Source organism: Acanthopagrus latus, chromosome 20 (genome assembly GCF_904848185.1).
Source record: "Acanthopagrus latus isolate v.2019 chromosome 20, fAcaLat1.1, whole genome shotgun sequence".
Lineage (NCBI taxonomy): Eukaryota > Metazoa > Chordata > Actinopteri > Spariformes > Sparidae > Acanthopagrus > Acanthopagrus latus.
Window position 1 is genome coordinate 10,526,905 of NC_051058.1, and position 24,417 is coordinate 10,551,321.

Sequence of the window (24,417 nt, forward strand, 5' to 3'; positions counted from 1 at the left end):
TCTGGATTGTGTCACAATAAAATAAACAGCACTGAAAACAACACATTTTGTGTGTTTGGAAGCCAGTCAAATCTAAGTTGGAATCTTCTTTAATTCGATTGTGACACACACGTGGACACATCAGGATAACTTCAATACCAACGGTAATACAGGATTGTAAGGTTGGCGCCTCAGTAAATGCGTCAGCAGCAGTTCCATTTTCAGAAAACGAACTCCAGATCAAATTGGGCCCGTGCTGGCATGAAACTAGGCCAAACTTGAGCATTAATCTCACCAGATTCCTGCTGCACGCTATGAACGGCACCATCAAGTCTTCATGTGTCATTTAAACTTGATTTTTTATTTCCCCCCTCTTTCTTTTCTTTGGGAGAACTAGACGACATTAAAGTTGCTTTTGATCTGGATTAAATCTTCTGAAATTAGCCTGCTCTTCAGCTTCATATCCAACAGCAACAAGACACTGAAACCCATGCAGGATTTTAATGGCTGGAATGTGGAAGAGATGAAGTACAGCCACAGATGAGAGGAGGAGGGGGAGGTGAATAAGATGGCGAGGAGATGAGATTTGGAAATTACACTTGTGAGACCCATCACGGGGCACACACACCTTTAATGCAAACAGCAGTACTACAGGAAAAACACTGAAGTTTTGAGAATGTTTGCGTAATGATTAGAATACAGCTACACACACAAAACTCCCACTTCACCAGCAACATACTAAAGGCAATCTTAATTATTAAACCAAGAATTACATCCAGAGGAATTCCAACCACTTATCACAATTACCCCACAGTGCATTAAATCTATCTATATAGATATTTATATGTCTGTATATATATGTATAATATATCCTGGGGGGATTAAAGACTTTTGCTGCATTAAACAGTTCAATGAACAATTTCTTATAAATAAAATCAGTGGAAAAAAATTATAAGTCCATATACATTTCTCTTTACAAATAGATCCTCAAGATTAATGCAGAAATTGTGTCAACTCCCAGGTTGATACGGGAGGAGAAGAAGCTGTGCGGCCCTTTGGTCAGCTTTCTAAGACCAGAGGCCAGGCTGCCTCAGCTGGCCTCAAGGCCTGAAATAAGTGGAGGGAAAAAAGGAATCTTCATCATACAACTGTTTTGAAACACACGCGCACACACACACGCACACAAGACAGACAAATCACTACATTGCGCATTTACAAGTTGACTATCAAATTGGGACGACTGTACACATTGTTGAGATAAGACCATATTCATGGGGCCATTTTAATTCATTTTTTCCCCGCCTTCACTTCTTTCATCTTGTGCGGCAGAAATTTTTACAATTTTTTCCCGTTTTACACTTTTTTCCTCCAGCAGCAACATAAAGGACAGATCTTGTAGTGGAGATGTGTTGGGTGTTTATTTCGTGGACAAGATGAGGGCAACGATCAGCCCGTAGAGACCCAAGACCTCAGCGAAAATCAAAATGAGGATCATGCCCACAAAAAGCCTCGGCTGTTGAGCTGTGCCCCTCACACCTGCGTCGCCTACAATGCCGATTGCGAAGCCTGCTGCCAGCCCGCTGAGGCCCACGCTCAGCCCAGCTCCCAGATAGAGGAAACTCCTGAAAACACAAAGACAAGTGTCAGTACAAGGGACAATTACTACATAGCTGAGTAATATGGGTCACCAACTTGAACGATTGAGCACACTGTAACTGCACATGTCTGTATGCGTCAAGCCGGTAGTTCTCCATAGAACTGGACCGTGGAAAAACTTCCAACCTTTCCAGATTTTAAACTGTCCTACAAACAAACCTCTGACGAATGATGATGAACACAAGAATTACAGTGAACTCATCACAAATATGCTCTTGTTCTTTCATTACCTGTAAGAAAAGGATTTAGGGCTGTTGTTACTGTGTCTTTATTGTGCCTGTGTGCCTTTAAACTCTGTTACTGTACTGCAAGTCACATGGCTTTATTGGGAGATAAATTCCTTGTTTCGACTCCTGTAATGTCGTCTATACCACAGACCAGTGTAAACATGGCAACTATGTCCTGAGCATGAGCAGCGGTGTAATAAAAATGAAACTGCAGTCAGATTTCTTAAACTTTACTGACTGTGTTCACAGCAAAGGAGCAATATGTAACATGTCCCTCAGTGTAACAGTATGGCTTGACTGTGCTTTGATAGTTAATGATTAATGGATATGGTGAAGCAATATCAGGGTGGTGGCTTAGTAGGAAGAAATTCGTTGAAGGATTTGGACTCCTCTGGGGCTTTGTTGATAATAAAGTATCACCAGCGTCTGTGCAGTTATGTTAAGGCTTATGCCGGGGCTATATCGTTTATACAGAATAACATGTGAAATGTAAACAAATTCAATGTCTGAAGATGACTGATCAAGTGAACTCACTTGTAGAGGGGGACCTTCTCTGAGATGTTGTTGGCAATCAGCACTGCTACTACCAGGCCATAGATGGCTATAATACCCGCCATGACGACGGGGATGATTGACTTCATGATGAGCTCCGGCCTCATCACAGACATGGCAGCGATGCCTGTACCGCTCTTGGCTGTGCCATAGGCTGCTCCCAAGGCTGTTGAGGAAGAGACAGACGATAACCTTGTTAGTTAAATAAACATAGACAGCAAAGAATGGACACACTACAAGGCACATTACAATAGGCTGTCTGACTGACAAAAGAAACCAAAGGCCACAGCTGAATAATGAAGCAGAAGTGAAATAAGAGATGCAACAACTGTTACAGTTTCTGTTCCCCTTAAAAAAATCCAACATGGCTCCACTTGGGGAATTTTGCTTGTGTCAAGGGAAAATAATTTATCAGTTCTTGGTGCAGACTATGTGGCCAAAAAACAGCTTTGTGTGTCTTTTTCTCTCTCTCATCTCCTCAAACTGCTTCAGTCCCAGTCATTTCAGAATTGACTCTGGCAGACAGCTGCAGAGCTGTAGATCACTCTCTGAATGAAAAAAAGTCTCATTAGGCCTAAAGCACGTAGGGAACTGCTGACATCATTAGAGAAGCAGGATGCCACATCTCCGGAGACGGCATCAGTACAGGAGGGGCACCAGGAGGAGGACTAGCAGTACAAACTCATGCAACATCTGCTGTGTGCCATCTCCAGTCCACACTAGTCTCTGGCTAACATGTGACGGGGAAGAAGGAGAACAAACAGCTTCATCAGCACGTTAGCTCTGTTGGGCTGTGACGCTGAGGAGAGAGCACAGCGCTACCTGCGTCACAAACATAAATCAAGTCTGACTGCAGGAGGAGAGTCAAAGAGAAAATCAAAGATCACACCCTCTTCTAAAATTAGAACAATAGATTTAACCGAATACAGAACAGCAACTAGGCCTGCAAGGTTTGAAGAAATCTGAAATTTACAGCAACATTGTTCATCATTGTGACCAGATTATTACTATGGTCCAAATGTATTGGGGACTGAAAAATGTTTTTTTTTTTTTCCCCCAGGGCCGATACGATAATGAATATTGGTAGTCAAGGAGGCTGCTAACCTACATTGGGACCCAATACACATTAGGCTAAAATGACAACCTTTAGTGTCAAAATGTAGAAAAACTGATGTTCTCAGTACAAAAAAAATTATGATCTCAGTACAAAATCTCAGTTTTCAATTTCCTGCTACTTTATACTTTCCCAGCTCTAATATATTTGATAAATACAGTTATCAATGATTTTGCATATTTAGATAATTCAATGTTGATAGGTTTACTAGTGACATATAACCAATCAGACATATGTGGACATGAGTGGTGCCAACAGAGTGGTGAGAGAACATGTTTCATCAGAACTAAAGTAGCACAATTAATTTATTAATCTAAAATTGGACACAAAAAAAACATGGATACTGATTTTTGGAAAAAAACATGTAATATATGCCTCTATAATCCGTCCATCCCTGCAATGCTTGGCCCATGACGCCATCTGATAGATCAAATGTTTGCCTTTTTAATTTGAATGCATGGTGTGTAAAAATAAAATTCTTATTCATCATGTTTCAGACAAGTCTTTTGTCATGTGTTTTTCTGCATGTTTATATCACAATGACAATGGAAAAAAAAAATATTAGCACAGAAACCATTCATCAGGATGGAAGAAACCACAGGAAGAGTGAGAAAGGAGCGAATCCTCTTCCAGGTATTTAGCAATTTCCAACAAAGCCTGTTGGAGTGTGTGTTAAAATCAGACAAGCTGGTTTGGCAAGTTGTCCTCACACAGGTGTGTTTGCACATTTGTGTGTAAACGTGAACATATTTCCTCTTCTGCAGCAAAAGCAAGGCAAAGTGAAAGCTCAGAGACAACACCGACCACAGCATTGCATCTCATGCATGGGTTCGCACATACTGTGGCTGTTCTTCCTCTATCCAACAGTATTAAACAAGATTTTGTACGCGATTAATTCTTTAAGAGCTGAAGTTATTTACCATTTTCACAGATTTATAGATGCTCCTTTGATGCTTAATATAGAAATGTCTTCTAAGTCTTCTCTACTGCATTGACAAAACATGTCAAGATAAGATAAAAATTGATTGTATGTTATTTGTGAACTGATGTCTAAATGGAGACATTTAGTCAATTCAACTTATCTAACAGGGCGAAACAAAACTACATTGCAAAGCACTCAAATAAAATCTAGGACCTGGCATGGTAGTTTTCTTGCCTCCTCATAGCCAACATACTGACAGTGATTAAATGTGAAAAGCCTCTTGAGATATCATCTTGGGAGATAGCCTTGTGCATACAGCCCGAGGAGCCCTGCTCTGTGTTTTTACATTTCTTGGGACAATGTGTTTGAGCTAGCCTGAAGATAGTTGTGGTTAACTCCAACACTAGCTGTAAGGCTTTCTGGCAAACAGATCAAGGAGACAGACAGAAGATGACGTGGTCCAATCTTCAAATGTGCACATGGCAGCCAGCCACGTTCCCCAACTACTTAGACTGATCTATCACCAGACTGATGCTATCAATACAAGGTTAAATTGCTCCTGCATATCTACAGTAGTAGATAGAGTATATCTGGGCACTATTTTCCATGTTAACACACGAATGCCAAAAGCTTTCCTGGTGGACTAAATCTTCAAATGTAACACAAACAATTTGGTACATCCCACCAAACAAGTGGACTTACACATGCATGAGGAAGGAAACACTTCATACCGCAGCAGTTCAACATAAAAACTGACTAAGATGAACAATCCTTGTGATTTAACGATACAAAAGTCTGTCAGGCCATTTTCAGGAAATGCCTACGTTGTCCTCTGAGCAGCTGTCTCTTTCAGCCATCCATAAACAACCAGCCTAATATGTTACTGCCAGTAACGTTATCCTACGACTCAGCTGGGCCTCATTGAGGTGTGACAGGTAAGGGTTGGTAGAGAAAACACTGTCGTCCTCAAACATCATTATTCTGTCCCAATGATTAAAGGTTTGATGTGTGATGGGACGGCGTCTGCAGCGGTGTGCAGGCACAACCTCTGGGTTTTAATCCTAATCCCCTCAGCTTAGGTAGAGAGCTTTTTTTCCCCCCCTTTTCTTTTTTCCTCCCTGCAGAATATTTCATGTATGGGATGCCCTTGTGACGTCTTGTGATGTCAGAGCAGGAGGTGCCTCCAGCCATGGTTGATCCTGCATGCAATATGCCCATGCAATAGACACCAGATTGGTTTGCTCCTAACAGCGTGTGAATGGGGAAACACTGGTTTTCAGGAACAAAAGACAAAAATCGTGAAGGTCGTAGTTGTAAAAACGTTTTCCGGTCTTACACAACTGCACACTGGCTGCAGCCTCCACTGTGTAAAGATGAGGCAGCAGGAAGAAATTATGGAGACTCGCTGACCAGTCTATTGCATCAGAAGCTGAGGGATGTCTAGTGCTCACAGCTGCCATCCACAATTTATTTCTCCTTTCTATTGAAGAGTGTGTGCTCAAGAAAGGCTATGGAATGTGAAACAAAGGTCAAGCTAATGAAAGCACTATTGATTAATGAATAAAATAAATTGTTACTCGGCTATCCTGCTCAAAACATACAAACCATGCAGCACAGAAAACTAGAAATGGCAGACGATGCATAGCAATAGTTTTTTCCAATGTGAAGCAAATATTTATCTTACATTATTGTCAGATTTATCAGTAATGTCAGTTAATTAAGGTAAACATGAGCCTTAAACTTATCATTTCATCATTGTGATACTTTTACCGCTAGCAGAGTGGAAAATGTGACATACAGACTGAACGTGTATGAAAAGGGTGGGGGAAAGAGACCAGTGGGAGTGTTCTTGTGTCATGAATAATGGCATCTTGTGAGTGTCACCTGTTCTGAGCCAGGCATCACTGAGGGAAGTCCCAAATGTGGACCACTAAAACAATGCAACGTCACGTGACACCACAAGATCACAGCTGGTTACAACCTGTTCCAGACATCATCTAATTAATGCAAAAAAAGTGCATTAAAGTTTTTATCTGTTCAGAAAGAGGAGTTTTGATCTATCCACTTGGCTTGTGAATTTGTCTTCATATTTGATATCTTACATAATTAATTTTGGATTAAACACACCCAAAATGACAGATTGATTGAACATGACAATTAAGAATGACTGCATTAACAGTCCTGTACACTCAAGGTGGCTAACATCCCAGAAGCACAAGCTACAATGACTCCACAACATGCTGAAAGATAATTTAAAGATAAAGTCTGAATCATCAAGTGTCCCTGTCCATCCCACCACTACCACATCCCTGCTTTGTGCCAGTATGATCCCCTCACTGCTAGCTAATTCCCCAGCTGTCACTCCTTCACCACCACAGACTAGTAGTACTGCTAGCCTCAGGGGCCCCCACCACCACACTGCCCTTGCCCATCATTACAAATTAAACCTGAGATATGACAAGACCAGGGATGGCTTTAGCATCCAGCTGCTTCTCATTTCCGTGTAGGGCTGGCCTTTTTCATGGCAATACTTTAAAACAGCAGTTACTAGGCTGGATGCTTTCGAAGAAATTCCTGAATCACTTTAAGTATGCAGCTCAAAATGTTTCCTGAGAATTTTCATCACCATACAGCCCAGTGTGATCTGTTATAAGATGTGTTAAAACATTCCATATCTTTTAACAGGCACATGGATTTAAATGTTTATAATAAAGACAAAAGAAAGGGTGGGGCATAATACAAAGACAACATTCTGTCAGAAAAAGACCTACTAACTTTCCAAGTTTTAAACACTGTATTTCACTGGTGTGATGTACCTCAAACCTATATGCACCATTCAATTAGCCAGTTTTGCTAAAACTGTGTGTCAAAGCCCTCTGTAACATATTCAATTACCAGTGACCCAAGTCACACGGGGGCCTTTGCTGTGATAAGCAAACCACTGGCATATGATGTAGCTCTGGTCATGGATTAAAGAAAGAGAAGAGCTTAGAATTGGAAAGAATCCATAAAACTAGTATGACCAATTATAAAACAAGCCAGTTTCAAAGTTCACTTACTGTGCCACTTCAGATCACACCTTTTTTTCAGCAAATTATATTAACAGTGGTGTCACAGGCTTCATCTTTTCTAAAAAAATAAGCAATACTGTTTTAATTGATAACTGATTAACTTTGCAATTAGCTCAACATTTTACAGGCACGGTAGTGCAAGATGGCAATTCCAAGTCAGAAGTCTCATCATGTGATAATCATGTGACCTTGTGTCATTCCTGTGAGCAATAAGGAAGTTAACCAGCTGATCCATGTTTCCAATGGTCATTTGAGAAGTAAGAAAAAGCTACTTTAGCTCGAGATAGCTTACAATATATTCGATATGGCCTCACCAATTTGACAGTTGGCAAATTGTTGTAGAATGGCAGTTTCGTCAGTGTACGCAAGACGACGTCAATTCAATTATTCAGTGTCATTGGTTACTGATCTCGACTTCCAAGCTACAATAAATAATTTCGTCTAACCCTCATCACCTATTGCTTTTAAAACCCAGCAACCCGGCATGTAATAGTGATGCATTTTGTAAAAATTATGGTAATCAATTAAAAGTATATGCCCCCTGCTAACTGCAAGCTAACACGCAGGAAACTGTAGGAACAAATGGCACACATTTTCACACTTTTTTAATGGCTGTTACCCAACTGGCTCCTCTTCATTAAGACAGATACCATATCTTATCGTTTACCATTATTCCCCGTTTCGTCCTTTTCAAGATAAAGCATACAGCGAACATAACCAAACTGAGCTATCCTCAAAGCTAACTTATGTAGTCGTCATCAGCTAGCGTAGCTAACTAGTCTTGACTAGTATTTGCTGTCTGTAGCTGAAGCAAAAAGGGCTAGCAGTGATAGCTGTATTAACCAACTATAACTAAATAACCATTGCCATGTTAAAAATGAAGCCAGGTCGGTGGCTGCCCTTACTAGCTTTTAAGTCTGAATACATGACAGCTCAGGATTAGCATTGCGACGTTAACGTTAGCAAGGCTAGCAGATGGCTTTTACAAGTGAGCTTCCTGAGACGGACCATGGTTAACTATTCAGCGTTGTCTTGGGGGAATCACGGAAATGCAAAGGGGGTTTGCAGAAAAAGGCACACAGAGACAATATGTAACTGACCAACAGCTTAAATATGAAAGGCGATAATTGTGTGATAATTACCGCTGAACACCATCGCCGCAGAGGCACCCATCACTGCGAAGAACGGAGAGTATTCGGGGGCTTCGGCCGACATTCTTTCTCACACAGTATAAAAATAAACTAAATATACAAAATTAAATATTAATGTCGACTCAAAAATCGCACTTCACGAAACCTATCAAAGGCCACAGGCTTGAAATGTAAAAGCGACTACACCAGGAACCGTCTGACTACCTAACTAGCAGCGTAAACGGGATAGTCACGACTCTTCTGATAAATACCCGGCGCAGCAGTACAAAATGGCGAAGCGGAAAATATCACCTGACTGGCCGTACGGATAAAACCTATCATCGACTGGGTGTGGGGGGCGCACTAAAACAAAGTTCGTTAATGATATACCGTGCCACACAGCCCATGCGTGAAACAAGAAATGTGTTTTCAAAATCACGACTTAACATACTCCGTAAAAACAAACCATTTTGTGTTTGTACATTTTTCTCCTTTATTTTTGAAGGTCACCCCTATCAGGCATCACTTTGGTGTGCTCCGCTGCAGGCTTCCCCTTTGATAGCTACGCATTCACCCTTCAAAAAGCAGGAGGGTGATGGGGATGTGCAGGAGGGTGTGGAGACACTGCCAGTCTCAACAAAAAATGTTTTTTCTTACATTAAGGAAAGAAAAACAAGAAAATAGTTTTTTTTTCCTCAAAATGACTTATTACATTATGTTATGAATTAGACTGTAATTTGAATGTCAGGCTCCACAGGGACCCCCACATTTGATTTGAGTGGCCTTTCCAAGAAACTGACATTCTCTAATGTTGCACATGTTCCTCCACATTTCTGCATTTTGCGCCACGACTCTACCATGCTGCAGAGGGTGGTTTTTACAGTCAGCTGTGATATGCAGCAACGTGGAGCGTGAGAGTGAGAGAATTTGAGGCTGAGTGTGTACGTTTGAGTGTGTATGTGGTGGGGGGAGGGCACAGAGAATCCCCATTCCACTGTATAGCTCCCAGCAAGCAGCAGGCTGAAGGATCCAGAAAGAGGAGGGGTCGAGGGAGCTAGGACACCATGGGAGAGAAGTGTGTGTGTGTGCGTGTGTGTGTGCGCGTGTGTGTGAGTCAGAGCGAGCTTGTGCGCTACCAATGCCACCTCCTCCTCTTCCTCCATCCATCCCTCCATCCTGCTCCCTCTGCATTGCCTGGTCTAGTCAGCACCAGAGCAGGCCCCCTCCCCCCATAAGCCCCTTCACTCGTGATGCAATTTCTCCACCAGCATCACAGGCCTCCTTCCTTTCAAAACCCCTCACTCTGCACAACCTCTCACTCCGGCCGCCAAACCGCAAGGTTGCTTCATGCAAGGAGAACAGATCATTTCGAGGCAGGGATGGTGTGTGTGCAGTGATGCGCTGATAACAAGAAGGTCACAATCAATGAGATGATTGTCAGTTTGTTGTCTCTTGCTCAGCTGACTGACAGAACACTTATTGACCCGTGACTGACTCTTTTAGGTGGATAGTGGATGTAGCCTTTCTGTTTGGGTTAGATTATGATAATTCTGTCTGCAGACATTTGCAACCAGCTCCTCTGACAACATGCTGTAATATGAACTCCCATATACAAACAAATTGTTTCCTGTTTGCTTTGGGTGGACGGACTCAGGGATTAGGCGGACGCTCTTGTCCTTGAGTGGCACTTATCAGTAGGGTTGTTGAAGGTAGAGGCTACAAGCATGACATATTGTTTTGGCTAGTCCTTCAGATGCCGTTTAAGGAAGGGAAACAGGTAACTGAGAAGTTCTCATACGAGATACGACTGAAGATGCACCCTAAATTTGTTCCCAATATTTGCACTTTGTTTGTTATTATCCTTCTGTTTGTTATATATATTCCTGTGCATGTAAAAAGGTCTTGGAAGTTAGAAACAGGAGCTCCTCTCTCCCATGGAAATAACTGCTCCTGAAGTGGCTAAAACGCCTGTAATTCAGTGACTTCATGTTGGCAGAAGTGAAGCTAACAGGAAGATGAAAATATAACAAAGCCTACTGGAGACATGGTGAGCAGTGCTAGCTCAGGCGTGTGTGGGCTGGCCAATCAGGGCAGAGTGGGCTTTTCAGGAGGGGGGCCTAGATGTACAGGTGAATGTGCTGATGTAATTCTAGATCAAAATCTTTCATCTGTGCTTGCTTCTGTTACTCTGATATACAATCAGACCAGGATACAGTTCAAATCTGTGTACGACTTGCCCAGCATCTTAGTGAAGGAGGCCACTGTGCCAAGCTACTCTCAGATTTGGCATTTTCCCCATATGGGCTGGTTTCTTTCTCTTTCATTCTCACTGGGTTGGTGTGGAAAGTCTTTAACATTGCATTAATAACACATTCTGGTTTCATTTATGACATCAGACTGAAAAGATAACAGTTCAGGTTAAAGGACAGATACACAGTCCTTAAGGAAGATTTGTGACATGTCATCAGTACCCAATCATTCAGTAGTTCTTGGAAGCAGAGACCTCTGTCTCTCTGTCGAGATATCCATGTTGCTATATTTTGCCTGTAAATCAAAACAATATCTGTCTGGACCTCCATAGTCCATGTCTAATCCCCTGTCCACAGCCACTTGTTATCCCTGGGGCGGGGGGCTGGTCAAGGAGAGACCCGTCTCAGTGTTGGGTTTAACACTTAAGCATCTTACTTCTAGAGGCTGGAAAGCATGGTTTTCAGGAGATGCACCAGATCAACACCCAAAGGAGCAGCTAAATATAGAAGCGCATGTGCGATTAGCAGAGTGTGAATCCTGAATGAACGGCACTCACAGTAAAGAAGAAATTACTCCACCACTCCTCCGTCCAAGACGCTACATTTCTCCACACACATTATTCTGTGCCACGCCCTCTGACAATGAATTGTCCGTATATTGTAATAGAGCTTTAATGCACATATCGATTGACCTGGAAAGCTTCATGCCGACATGTTTAATGAAATGCCTGACATTCACTGCATCTGTAGTTAAATTTACACTGCTCGAGCAAATGAAGACCTATTTCTCTATTAGGTTTGGTAGAAATCTAACAATGACTTCAATAAACTGATTGTTAAAAGGAGAAGGCTTTTTACAGATATTTTTATTCTTATCTGACTCATCCCTGCTAAATATTTTCCAGTCATGCAGTTCATTGTCAGCTTCCATAAAGCAGAGACGTCCGAACAAAAAATAGACAGCGCACATAGAGAAGACCATGAGTAATGTTGTAGTCAATTTTTCAGACCCAGTCCTGCAGATATGCAACATACAACATTGTCATTTTACATTTTTTCACTCAAAATGATTTTTAATTTAATTTTGGGAACAAGCACACTAGTTGTAACTACATGTACTAGGAGTAGAGAGAAGCACAAGACGATGGGGATTAGGGAGTTAGATTCATGGTCAGCTGACTTTTAAAAAGGCATCTGGCACACTTCTGTGACCATCTGAAGAAATGCAACCCTCTCTTTGTGAGGACAGAGATGTGATCAGTTTTGGAAGGAAAAAAGAAGTGGCTGAAACAACAAGAAACTGAAAGCATGTTGCTGTATTTTCACATGTAGGATACATTTGTAATTTCACTGGAGCATGTTCAATCATACAGATACAAGTAGAACCCCAACAACACTTTGCCAGCAGGGCACAAATTTGGACTTCTTTTGTTATCTTCACACTGGAAAGGACGGAAGTAACTGGTAAGAAATGAAAGATGAACAAACTACATTTATATCAATTACTTGTAAACCAAAAACACGTCTCGAGTTTTTTTTCTTTAAAAAAAAAGTTTGCAATGTTGTTCACATGAATACTCACACTATACAAAGGGGAACTGCCACTCATTCAAAGGAAAGCTTTCACATATGGTGCAAAATGGCAACACTCAAATTCACCACTGACATTCACAAACATTTACCGCATTAATTCATTTAGCAGATTTCCTGACATATGTACAGAAAAATCAGTGTGGGGAAATGGAGCAGGGGCAAAAATCTGGTGAAACTGGGACAACTTACTCAGCCTCAAAGCTACTTCTTAATCTTACAGTTTTCAAACATTTAAAAACACGTCTCACCGAACCAACTCTCGTTCTCACATATTTAATCGTAATCTCACTTTTATCAACACAGCGGTGCATAACTTTTTTTTTTTTTTTTTTTTAAGGACTGCAGAGCTGCCTGTGCAGTAAATTTGGCAGATTGACCTAAACCACAGAACATTTAAGAATGACTTCACATTCAGAAATTCAAAAGTTTCAGTTCAGCATTAACATGAACAAATTACAGCCGACATAAAAGCCCCTCTTAGTGAACCTTAAATGGGCTTAACCTAGAGTTGATCCTGAACAGTCACACAGTTTTTCATAATTAGTACACCATTATAATCTGTAAATACAAAAATAAACAGAAACACAAGAATACCACATATTTGTTCACATGTTGAAATACTAACTGCATTAATAAATAAAAAAATCATATATCATATATAACCATATATGAATTTGCAGGACGGATGTTGTTCTGTTTGCATATTTGTGTTTTTTCACCTTGAACACTTTGCTGGACATTTTATATCAAGAGTTTCTGCTTTAAAGGTGCAATATGTTAGAACTTTAGTTTAAAACATTCAAACATTAAGTACAATTATAAACAGACTGTCAGGAAATAAATCTTAAGTCATGTATTGTGTTGCGGGTCATCTACTGAAGTTAGCATGCTAATTATCTAACTCTGGGTATACTTTGCACAGGTCCAAAGCTCTTGTGGTAGCAGTGTAAACAACAACACTTCCCTGGTAATCCGGCTAGCTTTGCAGCTAACTCAGCTAACAAGCTAACCGTAGCTACAGTTATGGATGTGTAACGAAATATTATCTCTTGAATTCAACAGGCCAATTCTTACATATTGCACCTTAAAGGGAAGACACTACAGGTGAATGAAACAGGTAAAAAAATGCAATGTTATATACGTTCAATCACCATAAAACTTCTCCAGTTGGTGATCATGAAGAGAATTTTGTTTCTACCTGGGCAAGTTTTCTGATATTTCGAATATGCAAGTGCAGATAATCTAATTAAGCTATTGAATCAAATATGCACTAGTCTGCATACATCTTCTTAGCAGTCTAAAACAAGACCTGTTAAGAAAACATAATGGCCCAAAATCTCAAAATCGAACCAAGCATGAAAAAACATGCTTTCACCTGTAGCGCCTCACCCACGTTTAAGTGTTATGTGTGTGCATTAACATGAATCACTCTGTGTGGATCTACATGTTTGTATGTGTACATTATTATGAGGCCATGGCGTCCTGGAAGCCCCAAGTTTCTAGCAGTGAAACCTGGAAGGTCTCAGCACACAGGGGCGGGTTGTCAAAGGTGGTGCACCTGCCACTGCGCCCATGGTTGAGCTCAGAGTCAATGTAGAGAGCGTTGCCTTCACCACCACCTGGTCAAGCACAAGAGCAGAGTCTTACTATACATTGTTCAGTCAAAATGTAGAATTAAAGGGTTAAGGGTTGACACTAAAATCCAATATTTAATGTGTTCCCACATTACTCCACTCCACTGTGCCTGCAGTGTAACAGACTTTCATCAATCTAAGAGACAAACACCACATAAAAAGAGACAAGAATTTCCAAATACAGTAATAATCCACTCACCAATGATGATGGAGTCAAAGTTGCCAGCCATGAACATGGAAGTGTTCTTGGAGTTGAGGTTGAAGTGGCGGGCGGACAGGAAGGGCGACAGGTCTCCAGCAGGCTTCTCTGGCTGCTGTAAACTGTTGTTCTCTGCATCTTGGCCCTCAGAGGAAGCTGTGTCCTCCTGGGCCTGAGTCTTGATGGAGGATGCTAACTCAGGGTGGCGGATCACCACCCACTCATAGCGCTCCATCTCTGGCTTCAGCTGGCAAAGGAAACAGGCATTCATCAACAGACATGTCATCAGGATAAAGAATCACACTTGTTAATGCAAGCCTCAATTGTGTCATGATTGGAATGTGATCCTATCTATCTGACCACATCTGGACATGGTTTGGCTCACATTGTGTTTTTATCTTAGGGAAGTTAAATGCAATTCATACAATGTGGATGGGTTAGGGTTAGGGTTAGGGTTAGGATGGCAATATGGGCGGGCAACGAATGACAAACAAATAACTGTGGGTACGACTGTTTGCACTGGTTCTGCAACACACCAGGACAAACTGACACAGTATTGTTTGATATAAAGAAAAGGAATGACTTGGTATATTATATTTGACGAATATACAGGAGGGGAAAAATAATTAAGAATCTATTGAAGACAGCATTTTCAAAATGTATAAACTCCCCCTAAATAAACAATTCCAAAAGTGATTTTTTTTAAAGGGAGTGTGAGACCAATTTACCACCACCTAAAATTACTCATGCAAAAGGTTTTGTTCTAAAGAACAGAGATCAGGCAAACACAAATTCAAGACATTCGACATTATTATCTGGATAATGTATCAAGATAGTTATCCTATTTTAATACCAAGTGTAAATGTTTAACATGGCTTTTCTTTAAAGTCTGCCTCCTTACCTCTGGTCATTGGTCTCATATAAATACAGTACTTACAATATTAATTAATGTCAAGTTGCTGTACCACATATTCAAACTGAACTTTGAGGAACTGGTTTCATATGCTACGCTATATGTGTGTTCTTGTATACAGGTCTCTCTTGAAAAATATATCATAATCTCCATCAGAATACCAGTCCAAATAATGGATTAAATAAAACATAAAAAAAAACATCTGATAGACATCATCAGTCATTGCAGATTGTCTCCATTTCAGTCAGGTGTCAGGTAAAGACCAGGACAGATACTACTGGATCAGGTTACAGGAGTTTCCGATCCACGTGTGCTTGAGTATTAGTGGGTGAGATGACGGTTTTCTGCTGTGTGGGTTCCCACAGCCAGCAGCTGTGCATCAACACAAATAGCCAAGTAAATAATTTATACAGAAGGCATTAGAAAGCCAGGCTGGTCTGATATTTCTATTATTAGCCAAGTTGTTTTTGTTGGCAGAAAAGCAGGAGATGTAACTGTTTTTACAGAGGGAGCCATGGTACTATCACAACGGTCAGTTGTGACCTACTAGGCAGGATTCTCTAAATGAGAGCCTGACAGACAAACCGGGACCAGTGACACTGAAATCAAGGACATATGAATGAAGAGAGTGGATGGCGCCCTCTGGTGGTTATAGTTCTAGTACTGCTTTGAATGAAGAAGATGAGATTTGGTTGGTTTTGCTTGAAAGGAAGTAAATCAAAACACTAAAACTGAACTCACCCTGAAGACAAAACACTCCCCTGTACCGAAGAAGCTTAGCTTGTTTCCTCCCCTCTTCCGCTCCTCCCAATCAGTGGACAGGAAGGCTCCACACACCTGTGGCAAAATAAAACAAAAGCTTCAGGTTTATCTCTTCAAAAGAACATTTAAAAATGTATACTCATGGAAGATTTCTATTTGTAAGCTGCCAGTGTTTGGCCTTTGATTTGATTATGGGTTAACAAAGAGATCAAACAGCTCTGACACCAATTTAGAGTTCAGGATTTGTATACAACTTGAGTTTATTTTTAAGTGGACAATATTACTGTGGAGTTTTGTGTGGGCCAGTCGATAAGTGATTGTGGCACACACCTCGATCAATTGCAAGTTTTCGACAAGCATGTTCTGCATTTTTCTGATAAACAAAGAGTCAAGTGGAGTCTGAGCTCATTTTGTAGCCTCAATAACAAAGTAATTCTGTCCTTTCTGATTTATTGATAATTTTGACAGGGTAAAACACTAAATTTAAAAACCATATCAATCAAGTTAATTAAGTTGACTTGGGTTGATTAGATTTTGCTACCTTTACTGGTTGGCACCAGAAATACCAGTTGGATAGATATTATTTTTAATGTAAAAATAAAAATTACATAATGAAAAGTCAAATGTTGCTTTATAACTAAATGATTTGTTATTAATGGTAATAACAGTGATTTACTATTGAGTTTAAGATGTACACATTTATGTGCTAAAGTATGCAAAGTGTTTTCAATCATATTAATAAGCATCCTCATGAGACAGTATGCTTTCTGTGTGTGTGTGTTTCTTACGTCGCCATCTGTGGTCCGGATGAGGAGCAGAGTAGGTTCGTAGCCTTCACAATGTGAGTAGAATCTGGAGGAAAATGTGAATGTTTAACTCATTCCAGCACCCACTAATGAATCTAATATTTAACATATATCTCATAGATTATGTCATTACATCAGACATGTTCTTTGGGTTGAGTTTGCATGCACAATTAGAGGTGTAATTTGTAAGAAATTGCTTAAAAACTAAGGGGGCAGCATAACTGCGGTTTACTATACTATTTGCTGTAGCTGTAACAGCTTTGTATGTTACGACTACCTGCTGTTAGTAGGTAGCTTAGTTTGAAATGGAGCTAAGCGGTTCAGTTTACTGACAGGAGTTTGCCTGAACCATGACCTCAGGTCACATGGGAGTCACAGTGGGCACCAAGGCACAGCCATCTCCCAGTGAACACAGCTGGAGACCTGACTGAACTCAGTCTGAGATCAACCTATGCTAGTCTGAAGACAGGAGATACAGAGCTGATTTAGAGCAGGATTGTTTTCACATCTCACCCTCTGCAAATTTTGTCTATACCTTACACACTCCCCCTTTAAGTGAGGTACTGGTTTAAATACAGCTAAGTGGCTTCATAATTACTTCATTAGAGACTAATTAGATTTGTTCCATACAGAAATAGAACAAAATGAACAGGTGGCTGATAGAAATTCTTATAATGACTGCATGATGATAAAGGCAGGCTTCCCGGATACTGCAGACAGAATATGTGTGTCTAACAGGTTAAGGCCAAAAAAAAAAACACAACGCACAAAACAAATAAAAAATGTTGACTATATTTTTTTCTTTTTTTATCTTCGTATACTACAAGCACAAAAGTAAAAAGAAACGCCTGTGTGCAAAGTTAAAATCTTGTTCTTCTTTTATCAGGTTGCATCTGTTCTGCCTAATATAAATGGACACTAAAAATCTTTAATGGCAGCAGTCGCTTATTCTTTATTATTTGCAGTTTGTGTTCCAAGTATACAACCTTTTCTTGCCTTTTTTTGCTCTGGCATTTCTTTCCAGCCTTTTGGCCGTATCAAATTGAAAGACTTGATACTAAACAGGGCCTATTGACTGTGAGCAGCAGCCAACAGCTGGATCAATATATTGAGGTAATCACTGGACAGTGTACCTATTCAGGCTGCAACCGTGGTTAGCGGTGGTGAAGAGGAGCTGTGGTTGGCACAGAGCAAAACGCTCAGGGATCCACGACCAGATGTCTCGCATCTCCTTGGCACTGACGATCTCCGAGGAGAAGGTGTCGGGGTTAAGAGCCAGCTGCACATTTCGCCTGGATACAATGAAGAGACACAGAAAGGTACAGAAAGTGAGGTGGTTTACAAAGCTTTGAAGTCATTTGAAGCAGATGGAGTGTTAATGTATTCAAAATAATTAAATCTGAGAAAAAATGTTTAATATATAAATATATATATGGATCTGGAGAGAAGCACAGCGGAGAAAACCCACCTAGCACTGTGAAATAACCAATGTAGGAAACACAGGAGTGGAGTGAGGACGAGACAGAAGATGGTGGATGGAAAAGCGTGGCACAAACCAAACAAGAAGGAAACAAAAGAATGTGAGACAAGAATGCAAGAGCAACTTAAACCATTCCCAAGAGCATGGCAGTATAAAGCAAAGACATTAAAGCAAGTGTCACAAATACAACTGATTACATCTTTTATTTATTGAAATCCATCATCTATTCTCTGGTGTGCGCTTGCGATAAATTGTATCAAAAAAGTTTAAACAAGTCCTGTACTATTTCAATATCACATTCCTCTCATTCTCCACATACCACTGTGATTTAATTCAAACTCCAGAAACTGTGTCTTCATTTAACCATAGCAACAGACATGAGTAGACCGTACTGAATTTAATTTTGAATCATTAAAGTTTTCATACTGTGCCCCTGTCATCTCGAATCGGTAAATAAACTGTATCCAAGTGCTTAACTACCAAACAACTTCACAAAAAAATCAAGGCTGTGGTTGACATTATTATAAGATTATCGAACCACAAAAGTAGAGGAATAAAGTGGCAGCTTTATTTGGAATTCATGGTCAGTCTCACGAGGCCTCTGTCAAATCCTACAATATTTTAGTTTGATATAAAATTATCCCAAATTTTACTGGAAAACCAGAAAATACCCAGGAGAGCTGAGTAAGTCTCAAATGAGATAATGAGATAACGCCCTTGACAACCTACAAATATTACCGATGTTTACACCGGAAAGATTCCTTCTGATCCTAGATAGGCAGTAGATTTCATAAGTAAGGCCATAAGAAGCAGCGTCCTAGTTTCTACATAAAAAGGCAACAGAAAGATGCTGACAATTTACCAGACAAAAATCATGATATTGACTGTACCGCTTCTGTTTGACAGTGATTCCTTTCTGCTGCAGGGACTTCTCATTTGTGAGCTGTAGCAGGGTGATCTCCTTGCGGCTAAACAGGCGGATGGAGAAGGCCTTCTCTAGTAACTTGTCCGGCGTGACTGTAGAGGCAATGCCCTTGACAAAAGCTTGAATGTCTGCCCTTACTTTGTCTGAATCTTGTTGCTGCTGGCTGGCCTGGCCTCCCTGGACTTTATTCTTGCGGTAGAACTTGAGCAAGGCTATAGCTACACGGTAGAGAACCTTGTAGCCCTCCACTAGGTAGACATCCAGGACCCTGACCACGTGGCTGAAAGGCAGGTCACCCAACACCCAGCGCTGCCAGTCTGAGTAGACTTCAAGCACATCTTGGGCTGTGGCCACAATCAATTTGTGGGCGGCTGCGCAGTACTTGATGGCCAGGTCACCAAAGGTCATGCAGCTAGACTCATATGCCAGGAAAGTCTGGTCCAGCAGTCGTTTCCCCGGCTCGTTGCAGGCCAGTATGCGGCTGATGTGCTCGAAACACTGAGCTTCATCTTTGCTTAAGTGCAGGAGCAATGAGGTGACAGCTGGTAGTGATGGGCAGTGGGAGATATCTGGAAACTGTCCAGCCACACAGTTGATAATCTGATGTGCCGAGGCTACTGCCTCTGCCTTTAGACAGTACCGCGGCACAGGACTTCCATCCACAAAATCTGGAAGTGGGATGTGGGAGGAGGGCTTCTTTGTGCCTGCATTTCCCATAATGTCACGATACACTTCTGCATCTGGGGTAACTGTACGACAGGGAATGGCTTTGATGAGCTGCTGGTAGACTTGTGCCCGAAGTTTGTGGTTTTTGGCCCAGTAACCCTGCCGAGCCATCTGTTTGAACTCTTTCAGGTCTTTACAGTCTACCTTGGTGGGCCCGCTGCTGTTGGCCAGATCGCCCATCTGGTTCCAGTCCACAAAGCTGCCATATTCTTCTTCGGCCATGGTGCTGGAAACTTGCTGGACTGCCCGGGTGGGAAGAGAGAAGGGACGCTCCGGGGTGTTACTAACCTTCTGTCCTCCCCACAGCAGATAACTAGCCTATTTTTCTAAACTGCCCATGATGGTTACTGGAAGACATCAAAGGAGAAAAAGAAGAGATTAATTAGGGTGAGAGTTAGCTTATTATCAAATAACGTCCATTTTCTACATTTAGGCATGTTGCTTACTGAGCAGTATAAAGTTAATTAAGTTAAACACCAAAATCTCTTAGACCTACAAAGCCCAGTCCTTGGTGAATACAAGCCTCACTGTTCTTATAGAAATGGCCACCTCTTCCACTATGATATAAATTACAATTGGATAATGGATAACTTGAGATAGCTATGTCAATCCATTAGAAGTGATCTGCAACACTTTTAGAGTAGTGCATTATAGTGCTGCAACTAATTAAACATTTTTGCAATTGACTCATCTGTCTGTTACTTCCTCACTTTATCTAATAGCTGTTAGGTTGATAAGTGTCTTTCAAATCCCATGACGATGCCTTCAAATGTCTTACTTGTCCACAACCCAAAGATATTTAATGGGATATTAAATCTTTGTTTAAGCAGCTATAATGTTGGTTTTAAATTATTTTTCTCATAAAGTTTTCTAAAAAACAATGACTTGATTATCAATTATAAACTAAGGATATCAAATCTGTACAGAAAACAACGTTAGCCAATTTCACTGATTTGATTAATGCTCTTGTAAGGCTCTTCTGATAGAAAAAGTGAAAACAAATCAAGTAATTCTATAGCTGGAAAGGAATGCAGTCTAAAGCTATTTCAGCAATAGTGAAACCATATGACAGCCACAAAACAACCTCAGACGACCCACGATGCAGAGATCTATCTTTGGTAAATTTAATTGGCCAGACCGGTACTGTATCTCTGGTGATGAGGGAAATGTAAATTTTTTTGTACGCTGTAAAAAGAACATAGCAAGACTTTTAAAAACTAATTCATTCGATGATCAGTTTCTGCCAAAGAAAATCACATGATACATGGATGGAGATGCATGTCCAAAGATCACTGGGAATATACAGTGTACAGAGAACCGTTTTTGTACAATCATCAAATCATTTAACATTGCTTTTCTACAAGTCACATGTAGACGCATGTCCAAAGATCACTGGCAATATACCACAGATTACAGTCATAAAATCATCAGATCATTTCACACTGACCTCCAGTGAGTCACATGGAGGTGCATACCAATACATTACAGCATTTAAACTGGAAGCATTCAATGTTGAGTCTGCAGAAAGATTAACTGTCCTACTTAGATGTTCACCCAATGTTCCCAGTTTACCTTTAACACACAATGTAATTTGTCAATGGCACACTTGAATCTATGTCTGCAAAATTACTCAAAATATAATAAAAGAGATGCAAGTGCAATATCCAAATCACAGGCAGCTGCAATTTTCTTGATAAAAGGTAAAATGTCTGACAAAACAGAATTATGATGAAGTACTAGTGTACTGCAGAGATACCTTGCCTGAAAACCTTTTTCTTGAGCGTGAAGAAAACATGTTTATACATATAGAGAACATGCTGCAGACTGATCGTCATGATTTTAATAGTTTTTTCTGTTAAAAACAAAATAATTTTGTCTTCTACTCAGATAAAAACAAGGAAATGTACCCAATAAAAAGCACATGTTGAGAAGAGAGAAATGAGAAATGAGAAATGAAACCCAGGCCTCAGACATGGCCTGTGGTCATACTTTAAATTTTTCCTCATAGGAATCCTACATTGGTCCAGTTTTAGAATAGTATCCTTATACTTATGATTGTACTTCTAGGTTCGGTTTCCTGGCTAAGGATTGAACCCTGTCAAAGGACACAGATGTTTCACAGGATATCTTGTCTTTGCCCTCAAGATGTTGCTGGTCGTCAGCAGTTACAGCATTTACCATGGCATTACAGTATGATCGCCACTTTAGCCACAATGCCATATGCTAGACAACATTTGCAGCCAATACATGTATATGAGAGATGACAGCATCAGCATGTGTTCGTGCATCAGAATTATTATTCCAATGCTATAGGTCGTGAGAGGACTGATCTATTGCAAATGAAATTTAAGTACTTTAGACACTGACTAGAAAGGAAAAGCTAAAATGAAAGCTTCTAGGACTTGAACTGTGCCTCTGCAAACCTGAGCCGACAGGGTTAGGTAACGTTGCTGCAGGGGGATCCGGGATTTCAATCTATATCTTGGAGGCTCAGCAAACAAAGACATGACCACGGGAATAGCTAAACCCACATTACAGGTCCTGCGAGTGCAGGTGTGCACACAAGACACTGGACTGACAGCTGCAAATGCACGCAGAGCTGCGCGGTATTTTTAGCCGAATAACCTATTTTAAGTTAGCTAGCCAGCCGTGGCGATAACACGTAGCTTACAAGTTAGAGGAGGCACACGGGTCACAGGGTATTTAACATTACCGCCCGACTAAATCTGATACACCCTTTTCCATTCACAGCTGCCAACTTAGCATTGCTAACGTTAGCTAGCTGCGAGCTGCCCCCCCTGTCAGTGCATGTCAGCAGCTAACGCGACTTTAACCACACACTCACACAAAACGGACCTTAGCTGCCTGGCAAACACAACCCGCAACACACACACACGAAGCCACAACAAAACAACGTATTTAGAAAAAATATGCTCGCTAACGTTGCTGCAGCAGCTAGCATGAACGTTACCGACCACAAATTCATTGGGTCCCGCAGGCTTTCTTGGAGTTTGTTGATGTGAGGAGATTTCGGCTTCAATTCGTGGACGAGCGGATGCGTTTAAAACACAAAGCCGACGACGGGATGAACAGGCACCTCCACCGCACAGGACGGAAGACTGGTAAGCAGGTGATACATGACATGAGAGCAAGAAAACTGGCGTTATCCTTACCTGGACGTGAGATGTCTTGAGACGTGAGGCTGCATTCATATTAAGTTGCCTCGCGCATGCGCAGTGCTTCCAAGCCGTCTCGGTCCGCGTCTGTGCGCACGACAGGGGCTCAGGTGGGCTGGCTCCATGCTGCAGCCTCCTCTGTGTGCAGTGCAGTAGGTTCACAGGAGTGGCAGGGCTTCTCTTAGAGGATTTACATAATACGTTAAGTAAACCAACTGAATTATTGGCTAGTCAGATACTGTAGTCAGTAGTGCTCTACATCACATTCAAATATACATGCACTCCCATAGAATATAGAAATGCCAGAAGGTATGAAAAACAATCATAAGCATGATTTCTTGATGTGCATCAAACAGCAACCCAGCCTAGATGTCTTCATACTTCTTTTTGGTTTGTGTCCAGAAGCCAACTTTCACTTTTCTGTGACTGTGCAGAGGGTTGCATGACAGATCACAGTATCTGGTTTGTCTCGCTCATTTGCAGACATGCTCTGTCAAATAAGCCATGGCACTAGGGGAGGACAGGACAAGACAGGACAGGAAGTACCCTCTCAAGGGCAACAAACTCGGCCTTTGTCCTGCACTCAAAGCAACTGGTCAACACATGACAGTTATTACTGATAATTTAATTGTGGAACCATCACTGCCTTGTACAACTACCCGGGGTGAAATGTTGTTTGGCCTCGTCTCGTTCCTCCCGGCTGATGTTTTTCATGGCCTCGTTCGCCGTGACCTTCTTAGGACTGTAATATAAGAAATTCACAATCTTAGATGTCCGAATGTTCAGATTTTACGCTCTTCTATTTGTCATTTCTGGTTTGAATCTCAAACTGCAGCAACCACTATAGTACATATATCCAGTAGAATGTAACCTTAAATCTGAGATGACAGTCAATCCTTAAGTATATGCCAAGGATTCAGCATTTGGGTGGAAGCTTGAGTTAAAATGATGATTTCTCCCACATCTCAGCAACCATTCATTGTGCAGTATGAGGCTGACTGTGTTTTTTCGCTCCTGAAGATATGGGAGATCCTCATAGCCATAGCCTCTGACTAGCTTGTGCTGATCTCTTTGGCTTTTGAGTGTGTCACAAGAGGTATGCAGATCATACACTGTATAATCTGCAGGAACTCCATATCTTTATGACGATTTAGTATTTCATTTCAGCCTGCGACGTTTGGATCAAACTGAGACAAAGAGTGTGTTTGTCTGCATACATGTGATGGCATGTGAGTGTTGTACTGTATCTGTGGGTGAGGTGTGATTGTTAAGGATACTGGGCGGGATGACGACCCAAAAATTA

The 24,417-nt window shown here is 41.0% G+C and overlaps 2 protein-coding genes across 4 annotated transcripts; both read right to left on the reverse strand.

The window, feature by feature from the left end:
* Positions 1-71: 71 nt before the first annotated feature.
* Positions 72-8,736, reverse strand: atp6v0cb (ATPase H+ transporting V0 subunit cb). The gene is made up of 3 exons (XM_037080874.1): positions 8,664-8,736; positions 2,397-2,580; positions 72-1,601 (listed from the first exon to the last, which is right to left on the reverse strand). The coding sequence occupies exons 1-3, from the start codon at positions 8,734-8,736 to the stop codon at positions 1,397-1,399; spliced, it is 462 nt and encodes a 153-aa protein (XP_036936769.1). The 3' UTR covers positions 72-1,396.
* Positions 8,737-12,197: 3,461 nt separating this feature from the next.
* tbc1d24 (TBC1 domain family, member 24) lies at positions 12,198-23,251 on the reverse strand. Of its 3 annotated transcripts, none has more exons than XM_037081974.1 (8): positions 23,112-23,251; positions 19,178-20,285; positions 18,276-18,281; positions 17,941-18,099; positions 16,790-16,853; positions 15,981-16,076; positions 14,327-14,573; positions 12,198-14,112 (listed from the first exon to the last, which is right to left on the reverse strand). In XM_037081974.1, exons 2-8 carry the CDS (start codon positions 20,158-20,160, stop codon positions 13,958-13,960), a joined length of 1,710 nt encoding a protein of 569 aa, XP_036937869.1. In that variant the 5' UTR covers positions 20,161-20,285; positions 23,112-23,251; the 3' UTR covers positions 12,198-13,957. The 3 variants fall into 3 exon arrangements, with proteins under 3 accessions (XP_036937869.1, XP_036937870.1, XP_036937871.1); XM_037081975.1 differs by lacking the exon at positions 23,112-23,251 and adding an exon at positions 22,914-23,105; XM_037081976.1 differs by lacking the exon at positions 18,276-18,281.
* Positions 23,252-24,417: the final 1,166 nt, after the last annotated feature.